Source organism: Boleophthalmus pectinirostris, unplaced genomic scaffold (genome assembly GCF_026225935.1).
Source record: "Boleophthalmus pectinirostris isolate CB_2022bp ecotype Guang Dong unplaced genomic scaffold, ASM2622593v1 HiC_scaffold_20, whole genome shotgun sequence".
In the NCBI taxonomy this organism is placed as follows: domain Eukaryota; kingdom Metazoa; phylum Chordata; class Actinopteri; order Gobiiformes; family Gobiidae; genus Boleophthalmus; species Boleophthalmus pectinirostris.
In genome coordinates, this window is record NW_026571153.1 from 22,984,014 (window position 1) to 23,001,554 (window position 17,541).

General features: G+C 38.3%; 1 protein-coding gene across 1 annotated transcript in view; it reads right to left on the reverse strand.

Annotated features, from left to right (window-relative positions):
• The window catches only part of si:ch73-335l21.1 (insulin receptor substrate 1-B), a 68,323-nt gene extending 51,409 nt beyond the window's left edge, over positions 1 to 16,914 (reverse strand). The window contains 2 exon segments of the mRNA XM_055156503.1: positions 16,129 to 16,239; positions 16,242 to 16,914. Coding sequence (XP_055012478.1) covers positions 16,129 to 16,239; positions 16,242 to 16,479 — 349 coding nt within the window. The 5' untranslated portion in view covers positions 16,480 to 16,914.
• Between the last annotated feature and the right edge of the window lie 627 nt (positions 16,915 to 17,541).

Sequence of the window (17,541 nt, forward strand, 5' to 3'; positions counted from 1 at the left end):
AAACAAATTGTACTTTATAGTTGCAAAAGCAGATAGTAAATTAGAATGTTTGAATTTAATGTATTTTTTTAAAGGTGTACTGTGTAACTTTTCATGGTAGAAGGCCCACCAGTTGCTTGTCTCCATGGAGAAGATTCTAAAGTATGGCATTAAATTTTTTCAATCTCCATAGAAACAAGCAGGCCATCATGGCAATTTGCACGTGAGGTCTGTGAAGAGGACACCCCACTCACAGTCAGAATGCATGTTTTAAAAGTATTTTTGAGCAATAAAAACACCTAAAGTTGAATAAATGCATCTTATACCAGTTTTAAACCATATTGTGGAACATTACAGGCACAGCAATAGGCATCTCCAACCTCTTTTGGATTTTTTTGCTCTTCCTGCACCTACTTTCTTATCTAGTGTGCCCTTCTTATTGTTATATAAGTGCAAAATAAATGAATAAATAAATAAATAAATAAAAAACAGAAAAAGCCTCCAGCCACTAAAGCTTTAACCAGGTTCTGTTTCTAATTCTTGACCCGACTCCCGCTGTGCGACGCAGCAACACCATTAATAATGCACCGAAAATCAAAGGCTTACAGCGTAGTTTTTAACACTCTCTTTGCTACCGTGCTGGCACCGCCCCCTGTGCCATTCCAGGTTAAGTGGGCGGGCAGATAGCGCACAGCTGTGTCCGAGGATGAACCCAACAGCTCCCCCTAATCTCTGGCTGCCATGTGTGCCCGTTTAGTTCTCCTCGGCTCCTTCACTTCCTATCGCGTTATCCATCTTCCAACATCTGTCAGAGCCCATCACGGAGGACACAGAGCTTCCCTCGGCTCCAGAACTGCCCTGGGTCCATTTCACATGTGGTTCCTGTTACCCAAAAGAATACAAACGCACAGGAAAATACAACTGATGCTTGGAAATACAGGTCTCGATTCAGATACTGATACTTTGACTTTAAAGGGGACATATTACGCTGTTTTCTAATCTATGTTATAATTTTGTTTCCTCATCACAAACATCCTTGGAGTTGTGTTTTGTGATGCTTTGATGTCCAACTTGTGATGTCACGTCTTAACTGATATCAAGGAATCGATATCTGAAAATTCTCCTGTGCCAGTATTTGATATCAGTATCGGTATTGGTGCATCTCTACTTGCAAGGTTGGCCCGTTCCACAGAAAAAGCCCCAACAGCCAGTTAAAGGTGCTCTTTGCAACTTTTCTGGTGGAGGTTCTATCACCTGCTTGTCTCCATGGTGATATTATTGCTTTACCTGGAATGTTCCACGGTATGACATTAAACACATCCATTTTGCATTTATCCATTACAGGTGTTTCTATTGTTCAAAAATACAATGATTCTCTGTGAATAGGGGCGACTCTCCACAGATCTGACCTATAATGTAGTCTAAACTAATCTAACTAAAACTAATCTAATTTATCAAGGGAGGTAAGTATAATCTCTACCCTGGAACATTCTAGACAAAGGAATAACATCTCCATGAAGAAACAACGGTGACGGACCCTATAAACACAAAAGTTGCGCAATGCACCTTTAAAGAAGCCGTGAAGCAGCTCGGAGGCAGAGCTGGTTTAAAAACACTCCGTTATTTGGCTGGAACACACGGTTCTGAAGAGACAAGGCGCTTTCCCACATCTGAACACTGTACTTTGCATAGTAATGCTTCAGTTTAATTTGATGTTTTTTCACAGTAGAAATGGGTTTTATCAGCAGCAGCTTTAATTACACAAGAAAATTACCTGTCAGAAAAGTACAAGAGAGCTTCAGTTTGTCCAAAATGTCATAGAAACAACATGGTGTTACACTGAAGTATCACCACCCACAGAGCAGAGGTGCCCAAACTATTTCCAAAGAGGGTTACATATGGAAATATACTGAGCACAGACAAAACAATGAAGTGAATCATTCTAAATCTTACATGTCACATTTGATGGAGCCACCAAAGCGTTAATAAAACATGGAACATTTGCAGGTAGTACTTCCATTACTGAAACAGCTGTTACTCAAACATAACATTTCCCCCCCTTTTTTATATTCAGTAATCATTTATCCAAGATTACGTTCTGAATTTTCTCCCACACGCACTCAATAATATAAAGGCCCCTTATCTCTTCAAATTAAATTAAGCTGCAGTGGTCGGAGTGAAGGATTTCTGCCAATATTACATTTCTGTTCTCTTTAATTTCTCAGAGGTATTACACATCTGAACATGAGCAACATCCAGACAGTATACAATGTTCCATAGCATCCCCCACGAGAAAAACTCCACAGAATGTGCACTCTTATCTAATGCAGTCCCAACATGAGCATATAAATCCAAAAGCTGAACTTTCTGACCCTTTCCGACGAGTGCTGCAGCGGCCAAAGATCAAAGAGTCAAAAATCAATAGCACCCACTTTAATGGTTCCTCTGCATCCTGGGGCCCTCCACTGTCAAGTCCAGCATAAGGGTACTCATCCGCTAAATGCATGCTGTTGCCGTGGGCGATAGTTAACTGTCAATCAAACATTTTACAGTAGTTTTACTGTAAACTGGAAATACAGTATCTGGGCCCGCTATGTACTTGTCTCCATGGACATGTTGTTGCTTTGCCTGGAAGATTCCATGGTATGACATTAAACACATCCAACTAGCATTTATTCATTGTAAGCATTTCTGTGGCCTCAAAATACAATAACTCCTTCTGTGAATAGGGGCGACCCTTCACAGATCTGACTTGTAATGTAGCGTAGTGCTGTAACCTGCATGTCCCTATTGAAAGACAGGCTTAATCTATACCTTGGAACACTTGCAGACAAAGCAATAACTTTTCCATGGAGACATGGGTGGCATACCTTCCACTAGCAAATGTTATGCAGTGCACCTTAAAACAGCTACAAAGCCAAAAGATACATATTTAAGAGCTACAACTAATAAATAGCAGAATAAAGCAATAATTTTCCACAGAAGTTAATTATTCTACTCTCTCTCTACAGCTCAAATCTTACATCATTACATAAAAATGACCAAAAAAAAAAAAAAAAAGAAAATGTACACATGATAAATATTAAGCTCCAAAATATATTGTTCCAACTTTCATATATTAAACAATAAGTTGATATAGTAATTATCAGGATAGGCTTAAAGGGGCCAATGGCAACACTTTAACCATGTGTTTTATAGTAAACTGGAAATACAGTATCAGGAAGTCATGAATCCACACACACACAATGGCCATTTTATTAGGAACACCTCGTACCAATAAAGTGGTCTAAACCAGTGAGAACAAACAAGTTGTGTGATAAATTCTATGTAGTGAAAATGTTTCTCATAATAGGTTGTATTATAAAAGACGGTAGGCTGGATCAGATATCAATGCAGATTTTCGGTTAGTGAAGGACTGGTCCAATCAATTAATGTACAAAAGACCATTTACTGCCATTGCGTATTATTATGTAACTATGATTTACTGTTACTAATAAAAAGTTTTAAAAAATCTGACACCACGATATTGTATCGATTTAAAAGGTCCTGTATTACACAAATGGATTCTTGTGAGCTTTATTAGATGATCTATGAGTTTTATGTTAATACCTCATCTAAAAGTTGTGTTTTGTTTCACACACACATTTGAGTTAACCCCTTATTATTACTGTAATCTGTCTAAATCTCCAAAATTCAGTAGACATGGGCAGTTCCAATATCTTTTTAGAGAAGATGTATGGAGTTAGTACCACGTGACATCAAAAGGTGGAAAAGGGTGTTTTCTGTTTGAGAGAACTGCCTAAATTCCAGGTATGGTTTTGATGGGGAAACATTATACTTGAATCATAAAAATAGCATAATATGGGCCCTTTAAATTCTAAGTAGACCAGTGAAAAGTTCTTTTTTTCTTTTCAAAACATGTAATAGGCTTATGGTCTGTCTCAATAATTACCAACAATATATGAAAGCTGTATAATCTACTGTATATAACAATACATCATGCTTCAAAATGTGGTATTATAAGATTATATATAAAGACTGTAGGCTAGTTAAACTGACTCACACCAGAGAGAAATGTGTGTCACTCCGAGTTGAGTTATATACATTACCAATCTGAAACGGCTCTCGCTGAAGAGATCGGTAAACTCAGCGTCATGACAATTATTTTAATCTGGTTGGTCAAAGTGTCACAACAGTAGAACAAGCCCCCCCCAAAAAAAATCTGACTTTAGTTACATTGGGGTGAGAAAAAAGCACAGACACCTGTAGACAAGCGCTTCTACCTTCTGCACATTTTCACAAACAAAATAGTCTGCACTGCGGACGCTAAAATAGGCTGAAGTCTGTCGGCGTCATGATATTCGTTTTGGTTTGTTTGGGCAAAAACCTCAGCGCTGCTCTGTGATTGGCCACCCTACTGATTAACCGTAGAGTGGGACAAGATGGATTCTCGTGAGATTGGATCGGATTCAGAATTTCAGTTAAAGATTTGTCAGATCAATTAATGTACAACAGACCATTTACTGCCATTGCATAATATTTGCACTATGATTTATTGTTACAGATAAAAAACTAAAAATCATTGTGACACCAAAAATACTGGGGTTAGACGACGTGTTTACATTGTTTTAAAGAAAGTCTCTGTTGTAAGCTCAGTGTCTACGCTGATATTTGGGCTGCAGACGTTCGGTCAATTGCATCAGGCAATCGACAAAGCCGTTGGAAATCTATAATCCAGGTGTTACGTTCTTCTAAATATTAAAAAAAATACATATATACTTTACCAATGTCCAACTAATTGCCCAAAATTCTGCTTCCTAAAAAACAACATCTGGCAGCACACTTATTGAATTACACAGCATTAAACAATTTGTGTATTTAAGCTCTTTGGATTAACTCTAAAACCAAATCTAAACGGCCAGGACCTCCATGTGCTGTGTGTGTGGGCAGCCTATAGTCTTTTACCTTGTCAGTGTCTCTGGACCATAACATAATAATTACTGACTAATTATGGAGACGAGCAGTGCTTAAGTGTGGCTTGGCTTTAATCATCTCACTTGACCAGGCAGCTGTTACATGCAGATCTTGTACATTGGCAAAAGAGGCCAAACTCACGGTCTTACATAAACAAGGAGAACTGACATGTACAGAAAGCACAGGGTGAATGTCTCGCAGATAAGATAAAACAAGTTCAGAGAAAAATGATTTGAAAACAGATGCTGGTTCCTTGAGTTCAGCTGTAATTGATATAAACATACAAAAGAAGTGTTTTAAAACCGGTTTGTGGTGAGAACGGAACACATAATTACAGCTCAAGAGGAAACCAAATCAATTACACTTCATAAATAAAAATCTTTCTATTATTTAAATACTGGGTTGTGGTTATTATGAGGGATAGAAGCATAAACTGTATAAAGAAGTGGACTAAGTCAGTCGGTGTGACGTCACCCGCAGTGTTCGGCTCCAGTCAAATGAAGCTCATGAGGCTGGCAGTTATTAAAAATACTGAAATGACAACACATTTTATTGTTTAATTTGATGACACAGTATTAACTTCATGGGCTGCTGTATCGATATATTCTCAAGAGTATTTTTTTAAATTTATTTTACTACATTATTTTGTGAAAAAGCTACAAGTGCATTGCTTATTTGGAGAAAGGAAACATATTCATGCAATACATTTTCACTGTTTTGAGTAAAATGGGTGTTTTTCATCTTAACTTTGCACAAATAAAGACCGAGTATCACAGCCATGATTTAGCCTTTGGTTTTTACTGAACCGTATCAAATTGATTCAAAATATATCGTATCAAATCGTATGGAATCCAATGTGCACTGTATCGAAAAAAGTATTATATTGTGGCCTATGTATCGAGGTATATATCATATCAGCCACTTCTTAATGATACCCAGCCCTAGCAGTTATGGGGGCGAATTTGGAACCACTTCCATATTAGGAATAGGAATTTATTTATGGAAAAAAAGCACACAAAAAAAACAACCCAACCCAAAACAAAACAAAACAAAAAAATTATGTAGAGCGGGTTAATACAAACATTTTAAGACCAAAATGACAAAGTTCACTGCAGCAGTTAAAGACACAGGGTGATAATATTCCATTGTAAGTCAACAGAAGGCAGAGTTGATGGAGCCGGAAGCGCACCTACGCTCACTTCTAGCTATATCCATTCATATATACAGCCTATGAATTAAACATACAAAGGAAGAGTTTTCAAAGCGGTTTGTGGTGAGAGTAGAACACATAATTACAGTTTGCGGAAACAATAATTTTTCATGAATAAAATATGTTTCTCTCATTTAAATATTAGGTTGTGGTTTGAGGGATTGAAGTGCAAGTAATTTCAGATATTTTAGACTGAGCAAAACACAGCGCCAAGATCAGCCAATGTCTGACTCACTGTTTATGAATCTTGGATATTACTATTACATAATTTATATAATTTTAATACCCGATGGAAGAGTTTACATGTTTTGTTTGACTAACGTAAACAGCCTACAATACCACTGATTGACTGATATTTTTTGATTGATTGAGTTTTTATTATTTTGAGCTTATGACAGCAGGTACAATATAGTGTAGAAGTAGTAGTAGTACAATACATAAATGGGGAATGCCCATAGTAGGCTTGCTATATATTCACAACACAATGACAAATTTTACTTTAAAGGAAGTAGAAAAAAATACATAAATAAAATACTTATAAACTGCCACCCTCTGTACCACAGTTATTCTGTGTACTTTATACTTTCCAGTTTACCACTCATATTTATTAGATGTTACAACAATAATAATAATAAAGTGATCATAACCCCTGATCTCAAAAATCAAACATAAACTGGTAGTACACTTTTCGGAAGTAATGGCAACATGAAAACCAACAGCAGCAGCCAGTACACGCACTTAGGAATGACATGACATAGAAATTTGGTGTCACTATTTTCATGACCAAACTAATTACAATTATTATTTAATTACAATTATATCACAATAATTACCGGTACTAAAGTCGCTGACTGTTTATAGTATAATGTACTGTAACTGTAACTGTATAATGTTATAGTTATAGTTATGAATAAAGTTCCATGTTTAAACAACTTTTATATGATTGTATTTTGTTATAAGTGAAAACAACTATGATCTAGCAGAGGTCATGAAGGATAAGTAGCTCTTTTCTACACATTTTGCAGATAAAATGACGATATTATTGTTTATTGTCTCCTCCTTACACACACTAACAGCCTCTAATGCGGTGCAACGAGCTTTCGTCCTATCCCTATCACATAATCGAGCCATGTTATTATAGTGAGACATAATCATCAAGATAAAAGCGACGCTATCACAAGTTGGGTCAGACAGAGACACATTGTTGTCATAGAGATAATTCATGACCTTAAATTAGCCAAGTCTCAAAATAACTATCATAATCGGGTCCTTGAATGTTACATGTGGAGTTATGGGTGTGTCCATTCCTGGGTTTAGTTGTATGTTGGACCCTGACACATTGTTTTATTGAGGTCAAACTATTCCCAGGGTGTTGACTGGACTGTGTACCAAACAATACTTCATGGACGCACCTCAGCTGGCTTAAGTTTAGATATACTTTGATACAGTTGACTTAGTTCAGTAAATAAATAGCTGCTCTTAAGCTTTAAAGTGCACATGAGTTTACTACTCAACTGGAAAAATAACTACGGTCTTAAAGGTGCACTGTGCAACTTTCCTAGTGGAGGGTCCATCAACTGCTTTTTTTCCCTGGAGATACAGCTGCAGTTTACATAAAAATTTTGTACAGCACTGCATTAAACACATCCATTTCTAAGGGCCTGTTTACATGAGACCGCTTGTGGGTAAAAACAACAAAATATTTTATCAGAAGTGCCTTTCGGTTAGATGGTGACAGTGTTTTTGGGGCTTAAAAAATGCAAAAATCTGAAACTATCCTCCAAAGTGGAAAAGTTGAATACGCTCTGCTGTAGCTGTCCCGTTAACACTGCTCAAGACGCAAAACTCTAATCAGATCTGTTCACGTTATATATGCGTTTACGTCACATTCAAACAATACACAGAAACAAACATGTCGGATGGCATGCATATCCAATTGAATTCCACACACTTTTGCTTCACTGTATGCACACAGATTTCCTCCCGAAAACACTCGTCCAAATGCAGAATAAAAAGTGAAGACACAACGCCACATTTGTGTCTTCTGTTTAGACTGTCATCATATAAATGTAGCCTAAAGAAGCAAGCAATGCTACAAGGTCAAGTTACAAGTCGGATCTGTGGAGAGGCGACTATGCTGCTGATGAGAATGCATGTTTTTAAAGCACTATACTGTGGGACATTCCAGGCAAAGCGGCAACGTCTCTATGGACACAATTAGGCCGACCTTGTACCTGAAAAGTTGCAAAGTACACAGTAATATTGCCTGACACAAGGGTTGCCAAAAGTATTGAGAATAGATACTCATTTGAGCAGGAATCAATACTAAAAAATGTCACATTCATTAGGACAGAAACGAAGCTTACCTGTATAATTTTAGAATGATCTTGAGCTGTATCTGAACAGGTATACGAGCACATAGACTACAATATTATGGATTACACAGATATAAGACCACCTGGTAATGTAAAAGAAAGCACTACGATTTAATTTTAAAAATCACATACTATTGACTAAAGAAATATTTTTTTACCATCATCATGGTATTGAGTATTGAGCCTATTCCTTAGTATCAAAATCATGTTTAAAATTTGAGTACCATGACTACAACACTATCTTACACAGGGGCTGGTTTAGATCTTGTTTATGTAAAAGAAACTGAAAGGGAGAGTGAGGGCTTCAGTTGAGCTCTGTAAACCTGAAAACCAGCAAGGAGCATGAGAGGCCTTCATATACAGCTGGTAAGATTATTTTCTCTACTGTATCCCACTGTATATTGTTCTGAAAGCTCGAGATTGCTTGCTGTGTCAACCTAAAATCCATACAATTACACCTGGCTCCGAGCCGTTTCTAAATCCCCCATAGACCTGTCACAATAATGCATTTTAAAACGTGACATATTGCTAGATATGCTGCAATAAATTATAATATTGAAACTATTTTATGCCACTGATACAATAACAATGCAGGACAATCCCAGTAAACCTATTTTTTAAATATAAAAAGTGAACAAATAAACAACAGAATAAAGGATACAGTGTGTAACATTTCTAGTGGAGGCTCCGCCACCTAATTGTCTACATGGAAATGTTTTTGCTTTGTCTAGAATGTTCCACAGTATAAATTAAACCCATCTATCATAAGGGAGAAGCGAGTTACAGAACTATGCTACATTACAGTTCAGATCTGTGGAGAGACGTCCCTATTCACAGAAGGAATTATTGTATTTTTGAGCAATAGAAACACTAGTAATGAATAAATGCTAGACAGATATGTTTAATGTCATACTATGGAACATTCCAGGCAAAATCCCAGCATTATTATGGAGGGCATACATTTAGACATTTTGACATTTTAAGGAAAAATTTGCCCCAAAGTTATTTATTCTTTCCTCTATAGCTCAAATCTTATGGTATAACAACAACAAAAAAAATCTAAAATCTCACCACATTTACAAAAAACATGTACACATGATAAACACTGAGCCCCAAAATGTATTGTTCCAGCTTTCATGTATTGAACCATGAGCCTATACAGTACTACTATAATTATAGGCCCACTCCCCCTCTTTGGCTACTCGTTCACTTTAAGTGGGCAACAGTAGTAGCTACTCAGGTGTCAAGTTAAAGGTGTGGCAACTAGGAAACTATGCAAGACTCATAAACTATGTTGGAAGAACTAGTACTCAAAAGTACAGATACCAGAGCAAAGAAATACTCAAATTTAAAAAAAAAAATATCACATGGCAAAATCTACTTAAATGTGCATTGTGTAACTTTTCTGGTGGAAGGTTCATCATCTGCTTGTTTCTATGGATATGTCATTGCTCTGCCTGGAATGTTCCACAGGATAACATTAAATAGCTCAGAAATAGAAAACAGGGGTTCTGACTGTGAGAGGGGTTGTCTCTCCACAGATCTGACCTGTAATTTGGTCTGATTTGGTCTCCATGAAGATTGGAATGTTTGACAGTAGAGGCATTAAACCTTTCTGACAAAGCAACAACGGACCCCACACCACAAAAGTTACACAATGCACCTTTAACTACAGTTCTCCGTTACGTTACACCTCTGGGAATAGTGAGGAATAAACTTTTCACTCTATGGATTTGGGAATCACATGAGGAGCGCTTCCATCAACACTGGAGCCTGTATTAGCTCACATACCAAGAGATGCTTATTACAGCCATGAATCTCAGCACTTCTAATGGAGGGAATATATTTAGACGTTTTACAGGGTTAGTCCAAGTTTACATATCTTACTAGAAGTGCACAAAGCAGTTTTAAAATAGCTTTAAATATTATTGTGCTTGTATCTGCTATATATCTGTAATCAAAGACATCTCTGCGTTATTTTGTTATAATTTCCACATTTTAAATCAAAGCTTCATCTAAAATAACTTAAACATGCACTGTGTAACTTTCTGGTGGAGGGTCTGTCACCTGCTCATCTTCAAATGGAAATGTTATTGCTTTGTCTAGAATGTCCCACAGTATCACATTAAACTCATCTATTTCCATGGAGACAAGCCATAATGCCTCCAGACCAAGTCACAGGTGAGATCTGTGGAGAGGCTCACTCACTCACTGTAGAAACACATGTTTTTTGCAGTATTTTTGAGCACTAAAACACCTATAACTGAGTAAATGCAACATAGATGAGTTTAATGCCGTACTGTGCAACCTTTCAGGCAAAGCAATAACATCTCCATGAAAATTGCGATTCTGAAACTACACAATGCTGCCAAATCCTGCGTGTATCCCTCATTAAGAAAAGAAAATTGGAAAACCAAGTAAGTACAGATCAGTGGGCGTATGCTGGTGGAGGTGAAAACAAGAATTAATCTGTAATATAACGTCCTGAAAATTAGCAATTAAAGATTAGACAAACATGTACAAATCACTCCAAATACAACTTCAAGAGGGTGAAGAGATGAGAAAAAGAAACAACTATTATATGGTTAAAAGCTCTGAAAAATAGGTCTGCTTTACTAACATGCATGGAGATATAGTTGGATTGTCTAAACAAGCGTTGTACATTTGGTTAAGTTACATTTTTCATCTTGTGTGACTATAGTTACATTGAAAGCATGGTGTTTTTAAAGAAATACGTAAAAAAAAATAAAATAAAAAAATTCAGGAATGTTGAACCCGATCATTTGTATCAGTGGCCATGCTCTTGAGTTTAATAAATTAGGAAAAAAACAACAACATTTATTTGCTAACCTGCGCCAACTCCATTAACTACAATAGGCCCTAAGAATGTTGTGATGTCATCTAAAACTCAGCAATAGGGCCGGCTCTTAATGACTGTGTAAGGGTCAAAAGTCCAGATAAACTCAGTGGTTTGCTTTGTCAAATCAATAAACATTTTTGACTGTAAAGCTGTACCAAGTAAATCTGTACAAAGAATATTAAGGATCCAATATTATGCAAAATTGGCTCTTGTGAGCTTTAAGTCATGTTAGAACATTGGTACCTCATTAAAAACAGACCAGGAATTCTGTTTTGTTTCATTCACACGTGTTTCAGTAATCCGGCACTATTAGTCTGTCTACATACACAAAGGTAAAAGTTATCTGTTATTGGCAATTCTCAGTCTGAAATCATCCAAATGATTTCAGTGAAGGCGTATGGAGTTTAAAAGCACGGTGAAACGTTTTCTGTATTACCGCATGACATCACAAGGTGGTTTTCAGTTTGAGAACTCAGCCTAAATATGCAGGCTTTGTGTATTAAACCTGTGTGAATGAAACTAAACACAACTCCAGGTATGTTTGTGATTAGGAAACAACATTATAACATAGATCGGAAAACTGTGTAATATGGGCCCATTTTTACCATATATTATGCCGTTCCATCAGCACAGAGGCACTATATATCTGTCTGTGGCCTAGTTTTTGCCCACATACAAAAGTCTATAAGCTGCACTACATACCACAAGAAAGGACCTGCCTGTGTGCAAGTTTACACAGCAGCCAGCCCTTCTGTCATAGTCATATGGAGAGATTTACACTAGAAACCCAACACTCGGAAACAACAAAAGAGGGCACCAGGGAGCCGACGGCGCAACAAAACAGACCTGTAATTTCAAAAATGTCATAGTGAACTTCGGCAGGCTGCATCGCTCCCTCACACGGAGTTGTACATCTAAAGGGCCCATATTACGCTATTTTCCAGTCTGTGTTATGATGTTGTTTCCGCATCACAAACATACCTGGAGTTGTGTTTAGTTTCATTCCATTCACACATGTTTAACGCACAAATCTTGCATATTTAGGCTTTGCTCTTCTCTAAAACAGAAAACACTTGGGTCCACCTTATGATGTCTTATGTAGTAATACAGGAAGTCCTCCACTGTATTTTTAAACTCCATACACCTTCACTAGAATCATTTGGATCATTTCAGCACAGGGATTGCCAGTCTCTGCTGAACTAAAGGTAAAAAGCTTTGGAGATGTAGACAAACTAATAATGCAGGATTACTCAAGCATGTGTGAATGAAACAAAACAACTCCAGCTATGTTCTTGAGAAGATAACAACATTATAAACATGTCTTAAAGATCACAAGAATCATTATTGTAATATAGGACCTTTAATCCCTGTACAGCACTAGAGACCAACTTTCCTTTTAATACATAAAAAAATTGCTAAAAAAAACTTTAGATTTGCAGTTCTAGCTCCCAACATCTGTCCTCTCACTCACTTCAGTGTCTCTCGGAAACTCGTGAAATACTTGGTAAAAGTGGGCTGTACACACCAAAAACACACAGAGGGAGTTGTGTGAGAGGAGCGGGGGAGCTGGAGATGTTGACATATTATTAAATTCAAAAGGCTCCACTTGAATCCTATAATGCAGCTACTGGAAGCAACTTTGAAATTTTACAAGAACAAAGACTCGTTTCTCATTTTAGGAGCTGACAATCCTGCGCAAATGTCTGTCAATACAATGTGTTTCGATATTGCTGGCTGCATTGTACTGACTGATTTTGCCTGACCAACAAATCCCTTCTATATTATGTTTGAATCCAAAAAAGACTGAAATCAGATGGTATAGCGTGAAAAAACCTCTGTACAAACTTGAGAAGGTCCAATCACAGATGCTAATTTGTAGTTTGTGTCTCTCAAAGGCAGAAGACATCACTCCAAAATTCTTGTATAATTCAGAACAAAATATATAACTTCTTTTACCTGAGATACGTAATAGGTTGGTGCTTCAATTCTTGACTCTGAGAAAACCCATGCAGTTTCTCAGTCCTTTATGTTGATTAACTGTAAGTGCTTAATGTAAATAGTCATGTTTGCTTTTGACGCGAACAGAGCTTTCTGATTGGTTAATCCACCTGTCAATCACTCCCTCTGAAATCAGGGAGACAAGAAACGGCTCCAGATCCGCGTCTTTGTAAAGTTCTGTCAAAGAGTCTGGTTCTGGCTAACCATATAATTGACAGGTAGTGGTTCAGAAAATGTAATGATTTAACTCATTTATTTAATGGCAAAGTTACACACACTGAGATGTCCTGCAAATGGGTCTAATTGTGTGATTTTTTTTTTGTTTGTTTGTTTGTTTCAGTGACTCAGCCCTCGCCTGTGTGTCATGAGTGTCAAACTAACTACAACAAATTAACATGATAAAGCTGTTTTGCACAAATTAAAAACTGATTAGTTGCAAAAAAAAAAATAAATAAATAAATAAAAATGTCACTTACAGCAACAGGTTTGTTTTGGGTTTTTTTAGGTCAAATGAACACAGCGTGTCTCACTGAATTATGATGTATGTACAGTATAAACTGCAAACAGAGACTCATAAAACATTTGACTTTTACAATGCTTATCTTAAAGGTCCTATATTATGTTGGTGTAGGTGTTTCCTCATCACAAACATACCTGGAGTTGTGTTTTGTTTCAGTCACATGTTTAACACACAAACTATGCACATTTAGGCAGAGTTCTCATCTCAAATTGTCTGGATAACTTTAGTCCTAGAATTTCCTAAAGGTGAAAAGGTACCTGTTAACTTGAAAACTATTGCTTTATGGAACACTATTCTGAGCTTTGGAGATGCAGACAGACTAATAATGATGGGTTACTCAAGCAGGAACGAAACACAACACAACTCCAGGTATGTTTTTGATGAGTTAACATCATTCGAACATGGCTGAAAAACTCACACAGAGTCAATTTTGTATAATATGGGCCTTTTAAAAATCTGCAAACTCCAGTATTGACCCATTTTCTAGGTGTTCGATGACTTGCTCCTTATCAGCCTCTTTATATAACAGAGCAATAGAGCATGTGTGTGTGCCCAGTACCTTGAACTATTGCTATCTGGTGCTTGTTCAGGTTGCGTCATGGTGTCTGGTGGTGGCTCTTGTGGCTGTTTGGTAGCGGGAGGATGAACAGGTGATCTTTGCTTGGTCACCAATTCTGCGCTGACAGCTGTGTTTACTCAGCAGCTCATTGACACCATATGATACTTTTATATAATACATTTCTCTGATTGTACTGGACCAGATTTGCAAAGTGTGTATGGTTTTAAGCTGTTCACAAGTGGTTGCAGTAATATTTTAAAAAGCCAAAGCCTAACAATTAAAGGGTCTCTATTGCACAAAATCGTCTCTTAAGAGCTTTAAACCATGTTATAATGTTGTTACCTCATCAAAAATATACCTAAAAATAATTGTGTTTTATTTCATTCACCAGTCAGAGTCTACATCCCCAAAACTCAAAATGCTCTGTTCCACCTTGTAATGTCATGTAGTGGTAGTTTTTAAATAAACAGCTACCTTTTAACCTTTTGTTCTGTAGAAATAGGCAATCCCAGGACTGATATTATCAAAATGGTTTTAGCGTCTATGTCTATGGAGTTTAAAAACACAGCAGAGCAGTAGGAGAGAAGAGATCAGCCTAAATATGCAAGATTTGTGTGTTAAACATGTGTGAATGAAAAAAAAACTACAACTCCAGGTATATTTTTTGATGAGGAAACAACATTATAACATAGATTGGAAAATAGTGTAACATGGACCCTTTAATATTCCAGAGTGGCATTAAAAATTTCTGTTGTTTCATTCATTCAACCAAGTCTTTTTTCGTAGCAATTATAGCAATGATATTGACAAGTTTGACTGATTTCGTTACCAACTTGTATGTGGAAAGTGTTACCAAACAAAAGAAGCAATGTTGCAGAGTTGAGTAACACTGGGATCGATCCTGCGTGCAATATTGCAGTGTCAGCAAGAACAAAAGAAGAAGTGGGGTGTGTTGGAGTTTAACAAGTTGGCTGCAAAAAAAACCCAAAAAACTTTGCTGGTAGAAACCCATGCACTGCGAACAGCTCAAGTTGTTTGTTAGGAGATAGGCTGCAAATATGAGGACTGACACTTGTGTGATAAGAGCAAGCAACACTTAAAGAGGTTCACAAGAAAGGGTCAGAGTACAGCTGGTGTAGTAAAAACAAGTAGCATAATAAAGGAATAAAGTTGCACTGTGTAACTTTTCTGTTGGGGGTCTGTCACCTGCTTGTTTCTAAGGATATGCCACTGCTCTGCTTCAAATGTTCCACAATGTGACATTAAACAAATCGACCTTATATTTATTGAATAGCAGGTGGTTTATAGCTTAAAAATACTAGAAAAACAAGCATTCTGACTATGAGTGAGGCTGCCTCTCCACAGATCTGAGCTGTTAATTAGCATGGTTCGGTCTCAATGAAGACAGAAAGGTTTAATGCCATTCTGACAAGGCAATAACATCTCCATGGAGAAAAGCATTTGACAGACCTTCAACTAGAAAAGGCTTTAATATCTAAACTATCTATTCCTGAATGGGTTTGCAAGGCGCATCCATCTGCACTGCGCCTTCCCTGCAAAAGCTGCTGATTTGCCACGTTTTCCCTTTACGCACACAGACCCTCGCGGAGTTCACGGCGTAACTGGGACTTTTAAACTACACTTTCTACTCACATTTGCACTGCAGCTCCACCATGGCCTGGTACCACTCGTCCTGGTCCGTCTCGTTCTCAGCGGCCACGGCAAAACTCTCGGCGCGCGTGTACAGGACGATCATGTGCTTGTTTTGGAATCGGCCCGCTTGTTGATGTTAAAGCATGTCTCCAGTGCCACGGCTTTCTTCGGGACGGGGGCCTTTCCACGGAATTTCTTCTCGCTTTCATAGTACTCGAGCCGGGCCGGGCCACGCTCCGAAGCGGTCCGAAGCACGAAGTAGCGACGGTGCATGGACTTCTGCTTACGGAGATAGCCGCTTTTTCGCACGTCCTCGCAGCCATGAGGTTCGCCCGCTTGGTTGTTCTCCATGACAGCTTTCCAAACACAACTTCTTTAAATACCACGCATTCAGTTTGTAGTATTTCTGTAAGTTTCAGCTGGTGGTGCCGCTCCCCTCCCGCTGCCCCACATCAATGCAGGCATGGAGTGAGAGAGAGGGGAGGCAGAGGTCGGCGTTGGGGTCGCTCTGGTGGTCCTTGCCTTGCAGCTTCAGATACCAGCCCGTGTGCAGACGGAGATTAGCTCCTCTCACGTCGGTCCCACAGGCGGAGCAGCAGCAGCACAAGTTTTCAATGCGCTCTCGAGTGAGCACATGCGGCTCGGGTCGACGCTCCGTTCTCCACCAACAACAGTCCACTCCCGGTGCTATAGTTCATTAAGTGCACGGAGCTCGGAGTCACTGGGTTCCGCTGCACGCTCTCCGCCCGTCCCTCGGTCCTCCCCCGGCGCCTTGTTTGGCTCCGCTCGTGCTGCCGTAGTGTGTGGAGCAGGACTGTCACTCACTCAGCTCTAGTACTCAGGAACATGGGGCGTTCACGGGACACCACAAAGCTCCGAACAAACAAATACGAATTTTCGCGCGCTTATGTTTAGCTTAATTCCTGCATGTGATTAAAGCCCCAAAATACTACAGTTCAACGCCATGTCTAAAAATACGACATGAGGCTGGACAATAACATATTCCATATTGATAATCATTCTATTTTATATTTACACAGCTTTGTAAATATAGCAGCCACTGAGTGTTTGAAATAGAGTGTAGAGGCGTCCTACCCTTTCTCAGCTCGTGAACGCAGCATCACTATGTGTGTAATATTTCAGTGTTGTCGCTTCACTAGATCCATCCTGTTCTATTTATTGCCAAAATCCCCTTCTGTCCACTCTCTGTGTATGTGTGCATGTCTGAGAGGAAATTTTGCAAACGCACGGTTTCTGCACCAAACACGCCACACGTGCTTATTTTAAACGTCTGTAAAATACTACACTGTGCAAATATGCAGGCCATGGCAGTCTATTTAATGATAACGAAACATGTCACATTTTATTACTACTCGTGCGTCAACAGCGCGTGAGTCCGCTGTAACTGATAAT